At 38.2% G+C, this 8,149-nt stretch overlaps 1 protein-coding gene across 1 annotated transcript in view; it reads right to left on the reverse strand.

Annotated features, from left to right (window-relative positions):
* Nucleotides 1–492: 492 nt before the first annotated feature.
* Nucleotides 493–8,149, reverse strand: part of LOC104529842 (unconventional myosin-Ie-like) — a gene marked incomplete at both ends in the record, with an annotated part of 18,438 nt that continues 10,781 nt past the window's right edge. Inside the window, 4 exons of the mRNA XM_029086563.1 lie at nucleotides 493–697; nucleotides 3,493–3,585; nucleotides 4,387–4,544; nucleotides 6,179–6,325. Coding sequence (XP_028942396.1) covers nucleotides 493–697; nucleotides 3,493–3,585; nucleotides 4,387–4,544; nucleotides 6,179–6,325 — 603 coding nt within the window. The remainder of the gene's footprint in view (nucleotides 698–3,492; nucleotides 3,586–4,386; nucleotides 4,545–6,178; nucleotides 6,326–8,149) is intronic.

Raw genomic sequence — 8,149 nt, forward strand, 5'->3', positions numbered from 1 at the left:
TGTGTTCTGGAAGGTTGCACCTTATAAGTCCAAATGATGCTGAAATAATCTTGACTGTCATGCTGCCAAGCCTTCCTCCTAAAAAGTACAAATTTGGTGTGTGAGTCAGGAGTCAGAGCAGAAACAAAAGGCCATTATGAGGCAGCATTTCTGGGCATGATAGTTGCCCCAAAATACCACACCTACTGTTTATGAACTGTAAAGGAAAAGGAAAGCCTAGTTAAACTCTGCCAAGTATCTTAATATCCTTAAGTAGAAGGTACCATGCAAATATAAGATATTAAACTAGAACGGGTTCATCTTCATTCCTAAAGGCCTATGATAGAATATGTGTTTTGAAATCCTATGGAAGATGATGATACCTTTGAGTACAGCTCAGCAGCACAATCTGCTCATCTATGTAGGCAATGTATCAGTCATGAACAGTTTGAGTGAGTGAAGCTATTTTACAAAAACTAACACATTTTTCTCAGATTTAATGTAAAATCTTACCCGGCTGCTCCTTGGTCAGGTACTTTCAGGAAATCCAAGCTTTCTGGTTGCTGTGAAATCTTGCCGGACCCTCTTGACAGTTGCCGTGGTAAAGCTGGTCGTGTCATGTTTGTATACAGGTTTTTCTGATTGGCCTGTTGATTTCCTGGGACATGGGGAAATGGTACAAACTGGGCGGGGTTTATTACTCCATTTTGCTGCTGACCTAGAAGTGAAGTAAATAAAGTGTGAACACATCCACTCCAAGCTACAGCTCAATAAAGGTAACCTTTTCCTTGTATTGATGGCTCAGATGTCAGTTAGATTCAGCTGTCAACAAGACTCAGCTATCAAGGAACTTAAAAACAAAATAATGTTGAAATCTTAAAGTGTGTTTTATACATAGTTTCAGATCTGCTGGTGATCCATTTTGGGTTCATGTCTTTGTGGACTTGTGCTCAAGTTTGAGACATGCGCCTTGAATGTTACAAGCATGTAGGAGGAGTAGCTCCCAGCTGAATTGAACCTCATTAATGTTAGCTTGTAACCACCACACTTCTATTTAAAACACTGCATAATTTTTAACCAGACAAGAGTTGAGCTAGAATTTTCTGTTAAAGTTCAAACTCCATACAACTCCCTGAATACTGGGTAGGCTGTTTTTTAAGTTGCTATAAATATTTGTCTATTTTAACAAGCAAGGGTTTTGTTGTTTGTGTGGTGGTTTTTTTTTTTTCGTTTTTTAAAGCCTTGCTGCTACATTGATAGCTCAAAAGGAGTTTGAATTTTCTAAGTGTTGACAAGGGTAAATGCCTTTAAGTAATTATGCTTCTAACTTGAATTTAAAACAAACCCATCCATGTCTGAGCTACTTGCAGGATCAGGGCCTAAGGAGTTCAATTCCACATGCTTTACATTCCTAAAACCCCCACTGAAAAAAATGGGAGCTATGCTTATATTAAAAATCATACTAGTTATTGCTGTGGGTGAGTCTCTCCTTTTTCCCTTGTAATTATGCCTGTTCACAATTAGCAGAATGAATAGCTGTGTAGAGAGAAGAATTAATAATCATGACACTTGGAAAAACCTTGCTGCATTCAACAGCTGGTCTTTGCTTCTGATACTGTGGCAGAGCTTAAGCAGTCATAAAGTCATACATAAAACTTGCTTTGGGACCTAAGCTAGTACGGCACATACATTATGCTTATATAAAAAAGGGTTTGTTTTATACTGAACGTACACATAACAGTCTGTTCAGCTACGGGACCATTAATTTCAAAACAGATGTGAAAATCACAGAATATATTTCAAATTGTCAAGGATGATGGCCCACAGTGTGAGAGTAGGATCGAGAGAATTGTTTGTGACTTACAAGAAGGAATTTGCCCAAATCATGCAATGCCTCAGACTCCTTGAAAGTCTGGACAATCTAAGTGGAACTCTTTTGTAACAGCTGTCTTCAATCTTACTTTTCCATCTTTAATTGGTACTTTATAAAATTTGAATTAAGAAAAAAAAAGACACAAACATGTTATGGTAATTGATCTGAAGTCGGTATGACAGACTTCTACTCACCTTTTAAACATGCTACCCTAATGCATTTAACTTCAGTAGTTATGCTTCTGCTGCCTGGACACTAACAATGTTGTTTCACTGGCCCACGAACATCTAGTTCAACTCCACAGTTAAACACGTGGGAAATGGTGGGTCAATAGAATATTGTTCTTGGAGGTCATAGGCTAAATTAATTTTTTCTTTCTAGAGCAGAGGTGAAATACCCTGATGTCATCAACCCCGTGCAAAAAGCCCAGTGTCTTGCTGCACACAGAGGCAGGCTCTTCTAACTGGGACTCTCTGTTGATGTGTCTGTTCAGGAGCTGTCATAAGCACTGGGAGAGATATGATTACAAAAGGCTATACTGCAGGTTTGGGCGTTCGCTGGTGCACTTGACTTGCGTGCAAATGTACAGCCAAACTACCTTACCTACATGAGGCAAGTCTGGACTTGGTCTGCAGGCACAAAGCTTCTTCAACCAATGTTGAAGAAATGTTGTCTTTTTCATGTAACTTTAAAACTGCTGAAAGAATTTTTGAAAATATTAACAGACCTTCCTTGCTTAACTCATCCTGTATGAATATTTACTATTCGTTCTTGCAGACGGGTTAAGTCCTTTAACTGCAGTAATTTCCCACTTTACTACAAGCAGTTCTTGCAGATTGTGCAGTCTTAGTTTAATTAATATGGCTATGAGGTTTTACTAGGATTGGGAACTGTATAGTTAATTTGGTGACCAAGACTGGTTGCACACCCAACTTATACCATTAGCATTGTGCTTCTCAATAAACAGCAGCTGACTGAAAGAGATTCCTTTGTTTAAAAAAAATACTCTGGGAGTGTAAGTAAAAAAAAAAAAAAAAAACCAAACAAAAAAAAACCCCCTTGGGAAACGTTGGGTCAATGGAATATTGTTCTTCCCTCTGAGTTCACAGGCTAAATTAGTCGTATCTCTCAAGGCCAGAAGTGAAACACCCTAATGACATCAATCCTCTGCAGAAAAAGCCATGCTGCTTCTGGCACAGCTGATAGGTCTCAGCTTCCAGCATACACAAAATTTGTTACATAGCAGGGCAGGACAATAAATTGCATTCTGTTGTTTATTGGCACTGAAAGCAGTTTCACAGCAAAGCATTGTCTATGGCTTGGTAAGTGTATAGCTTTTACCCTAGAAAGGAGAGTGGAGAAGGCTATGGAGTTAGTTTAATGATTCAGTGTCTTACACAAAGTGACTGAACATGTTAGCATCTGTGACAATCAAGATATCTCTGGAGTTTTGTTGTCTACAGACTCCAAGAATAAACTTCATAAAATGCCTACAGTGTATGTTTTCCAGACAGGATCTTTTAAAGAGGATTTTAAACCTTTACTATAATTTCTTAATGGATAAAAAATACTAGATGACAAGAGTAAAGTGCAAGTCTGAACTTGGAATTTCATTTTTGCCTGAGGCTAAGAGGACTTACCAGGAGGAGGTGGTGCAGCTCTCATAGGATAAGTCTGACTTTGAGACCTGTAGGAATACCCTCTGCTTTGGGTAAGGTTCCGTCTAGTAGGACCTAAAAGAAACCAGCAACATTTTGTTACCCTTTCACAATTACATTAATGGGTTAAGTCCTTCTGGCTGCCAAACCCCTACTTGGTGATCAGAAAGAGCTGACCTTCAGGAATAATGACTCTTGACTCCTACAGCATTGGTCAGGTTGTGCTAAAGCTTTAGGTGCAACAAGGATGACTTAGGTATGTTCTCCATTTTGTGATCCAGTAAATGAGGCCCCAAAGTCCGTTAGCTTTATGAACTTAGTTATAAACCATGGATAGCTGGCACAGCAGTACTTTTGACTATACTGTTTCTCATCGGTAATTAGTGTGAGAAAAAGGTAGGACATGAAACCTGAAAGGCTGGTATACTTGCAGCTCAGTCTTTGGTGATGTACAGAGGTTACCGTTTCTCATATCACAACCTGTCCTGTCCTGATGCAGATCTTTCTTCATCAGCAAGACTGAAGGAACTGCAGGAGCTCAGAGCAGAGAGACTGACTCTTCCCCAGAATGCTGGGCTAATTGTGCCATTTGTACTGTGTCACATGATTAAACGCCCTCATTTCTCTTGCCGCAGGGAAGGCAAAGAATTTCAGAAACAGTTGGTGTATACTGGAAGTAACAAAATTCCAGCACGACTGTAGAGCAGCAGGGAATTCTGCTGTAGCATTAGGATCTACAACTTGTACCTTAAGTATTACAGAAAAATAAAGAATATGCTGAGGTGAGAGGCATGCAAGGAGAGAGAGAGAGTCAACCATTTTCTTAAGTTTCTAAGCTAGTCACTAATTTAATTTCTAAAGGAAATTCATACTTACGGGAATTCTTCGGTAGCCCTGGTCCGATGCTGATCTGCAGCACTTTATTACTTGGCTTGAGAATGGCTATATCTCCTTGACCTTGCATAAATTGCACTTGTCGAGAACCAGCACTGCTCCAGGGCCCCCAACTCTCCTTTTTCAGCTTCACGTCAAGTCTAATATAAGCCCATGAACACATGAATAAAAAACCAGAAACTATTTCTACATCAAATCAGGACAATATCACTTGGCAGCAGATAACTTGGAAATTAAAAAAAAATAAAAAAGCTTAGACTGAGAATCTGTATTCCCTGAGTGACTTGGCTGACATAACCCACTTAATTCAATCTCTTTTTCATGCTTTTTAAAATGTTCTTCTTAACTGATGTTTTAACTTGTTTTGGTAGAGCTACTAAAAGGAATTTTGAGATGCCCTGTAGAGGATGGAGAGTACAGTGAGTTTTGAGGAAAAATTGGCAAAGGTCTGAGTAAGAGATGTATCTGCCATCAAACATCACTGCCTCTGCAGCAGACTCTACTACAGCAAGGTAGAGTGCTCCATGCCTAAACATTCCTCTGTATATACCATTAGATGTATATATACATTATATGTATATAAATATATATACATTGGCATATATATATGCTCTAGGAGTGGGGCTTGTGCATGTTCTGGGAGTAACATTGTTTCCGTACACACACTTAAATCTTTCAAATTTAAATTTTTCTCTGTGCGTGTGCAAACACACAGACACACACACACACATATATATATATATACATTCCTTCCCAGCATTTCCACACTATCCATCAGCTCTGAGCTGTAATCAGATATGAGCTAAGGAAGTTATGCTTTGATTTTTGTCAAGACCCCGGAAGTATAATACATTAAATGAACAAAAAATTTACTCCTGGTACTGGCTTTGGACTCACAGTGTACAGGAGTATACACTGCAACTGACTTTCTACACCCTTTCCAAACTAAAATAATAATCTCCTGTTACCTTTTATAATTCTTTGACTTTTTTTAAGGAAATAAAATAAACATACAAGTCCAAGGCCTGCTTTTGCTAATCTGCTTAACAGGTAGGAGTATTGACAAAAAAATGTTTGTTGGGATAGTTTCTAGCATGTCCTTACAGCTAAAATGCACATCAAATGTTCTGTAGCTTTTCAGGATTGTTTCTAAAAAAAATGTTTTCAGTATGCTTTACTTAATGAGGCTTCTTTAGAATTATCCTCTCACCTTGCAGTCCTCTGTCCCCACAACAAACTTCAGAATTTCAGATTGTTACATTATGTCTCCAGAACTGTCTTTCAAACTCTCTACCATGACGTTTCTACTCCTAGGTCAAGGTTAAGGAGTTGGAAGAGGATACTTCCTTCTCAGGATAGGAGACAGCAGCCTGCACAGAGATTGAGAGCTTGTACTTCTATGGTTGCATGTTAACTGTGCAGTGACTGGCCCCTTGCTGTGGGGCCACAACTCTGCTGGCACAGAGCTGCTCTGTAGCACCAAGATGCAGACAGACCCTTGAGCCTGATGCCATGTTCAGGAGAATAAAGGCAACTCTTCTAAGCACACAGACAGTGGAAAGTGGCCTAAGTACAATCCTAACATATTTCTCTGACGAACTAATCAGCATGTCTGGTCTCCTTGCATGTACAGATTCTCACACTGTGTTGCCTCATTATTTTAAAACAAAGCGTAGGGTCAGGACCTCAACAACAAGCACTCACTCATTTGCCTGGGCAGCAAGAACAAAGATTATTTATTTGTAAAAGCCCATTGGAAAAAAACATAACTCACGTATTGCTAAATTTCAGAGGTAGTTTTCTTTGTGTTTTCTCTTCATATCGTTTTGATAAGAGACTTAAAAACTCCGTTTTGAAGACCGATTCAAGCAAACTATCATACTCCTGCTCATGTAGAATGAAGATGTCGTCCTGCATTGTGCTGAAAAAAAAATCAAAGCATATACCATCCAGATCAAAATTTAATCAGCAAATACAGCCAGCATTATAATGACATTTGCAGAGTACTCATGCTTTATTTTTAAAAATGTAAGAATGTCCAAGCAGCATTAATTATAGAGTCTTGCTTTCTGAGAACAGGTTTGGGGTTTTTTTTCTCAGGAGTTGATAATGGAATATCTGAAACAATCCTTTTTGAGAGACAGAAATACTACTTGGTTGTTTTACAGTAATTACTGTTATCCAAAGAATATGTGCTATTAAAGTTATAATTAAAGTCCATCTCTTCAATAACGGCAAAACTTATTATTAGAGGTAAATCAGAAATTTGAAGACTGAAACCCAAAGCAAGCAAATTTGGAATGACAGCTTTCAATTTTCCATTGGCTTTAGCTTGGACTGGTTTAGCACAGTATAAAAACCACACATGTTGGGTTCCATTGCCACCTTTGGATCATCTCTTTTTTTACACCTGCTGAAGATGCTGATGTGATCCTAATTACCTAGCAATCAACAGCTTTCCACTTTGAGCATGCTTCTCCCTTTTCTTCTCCCAGCTGGTTTGCCTGATTGCTGACTCTATAAATCTGAAAGGGGAGAACAGGCCTAGCTTTCTGACCATCACTTTTCATCTGGTTACTGCAGACTATGACTGTAAGTACCTTTTTATGCAGAATTAAAAATAGCTTCATAGTACTGCTAGACGTGCTTTTGACTGTCAGGTATGAAAATACAATTCTAACCCACTTAGAGACATTAAGTAAAGGATGAGTTGTATCAAAGTCTTTTTCTAAAAATTTGCCTAACACCTGTGCACTCCATAATCTCCTTTCAAATTCTGAAATCGTTCCCACACTTTGGAAAAGGGTGCATGAAACTACAAACTTACCTAATTAGTATTCAAAATAGCAATAAGAAATCTACAAAAACAGAGTAAGAGCATGACCTTCTTTCCTATCATCAAGCAAATCTAGAGCCTCGGCAAGGTTCTGAAAAAGATGCGTAAGAAAAGACCAAGACCCACAGTAAATATCATCCAGTCAGTGGACCTATTTTTGCTGATTTGGTGAAGAGTCTGACTTCACAATACTGTCAGGATGTCCTGTTTCACTCCTTATCAGACAAATTATAAAGCTCAGTTATTTTTACTAAAAATGCAAAAACATTTTCATGAGAGTATGGGTTGTCCTTCTCAGTACCCTGAACAGGTTCCAAGTTGCATATTTGCACTTTAAAATTGAACCCCCTTTATCAATTTAAATTGTTATGTAGTGTTAATAGTTGTTAATAGACGTCAATAGTGCTGATTATTCTGCCTTTATTCTGTATGTGTGTACTGATACAAGCTTACATCAATATATTGTGCATGGGTTTCCTGAGAGATACTGTTTAGATAGCAATGTAAGAATCCAGTTATCCTCTTTCCTCCTTACATTTAAAATATATTGCATTCTTTACTGATTTAATTAAAAATTAATATTGCATGAAATAAAAACATGAACAAATAAGAATTGACACTTACAAAACTTTGAGGCTACAGTACAGAACAGAACTAAATCCATTCTGGATAAGCTCATGAAGAATGTTATTGCAATTCTTTTCTTCTAGCACAGAGGTTTGAGATTCACTTCAAACCAGTCAGAAATCAATTAGCAGTGTAGAAAACTTTAACTATAGGGACAACAAGCTGGAGTTTTGAAAACACATGAGGGAATGCAAGTTAGAGCTAGCACAATTTTTGCTTTGAACTTGATGTCTGAAAAAACTGTTTGGGGGATCTTTGTTGTTCTCCCCCCCCTCACCCCCC

This window comes from Antrostomus carolinensis, unplaced genomic scaffold (assembly GCF_000700745.2).
Source record: "Antrostomus carolinensis isolate BGI_N321 unplaced genomic scaffold, ASM70074v2 scaffold53208, whole genome shotgun sequence".
Taxonomy (NCBI): domain Eukaryota; kingdom Metazoa; phylum Chordata; class Aves; order Caprimulgiformes; family Caprimulgidae; genus Antrostomus; species Antrostomus carolinensis.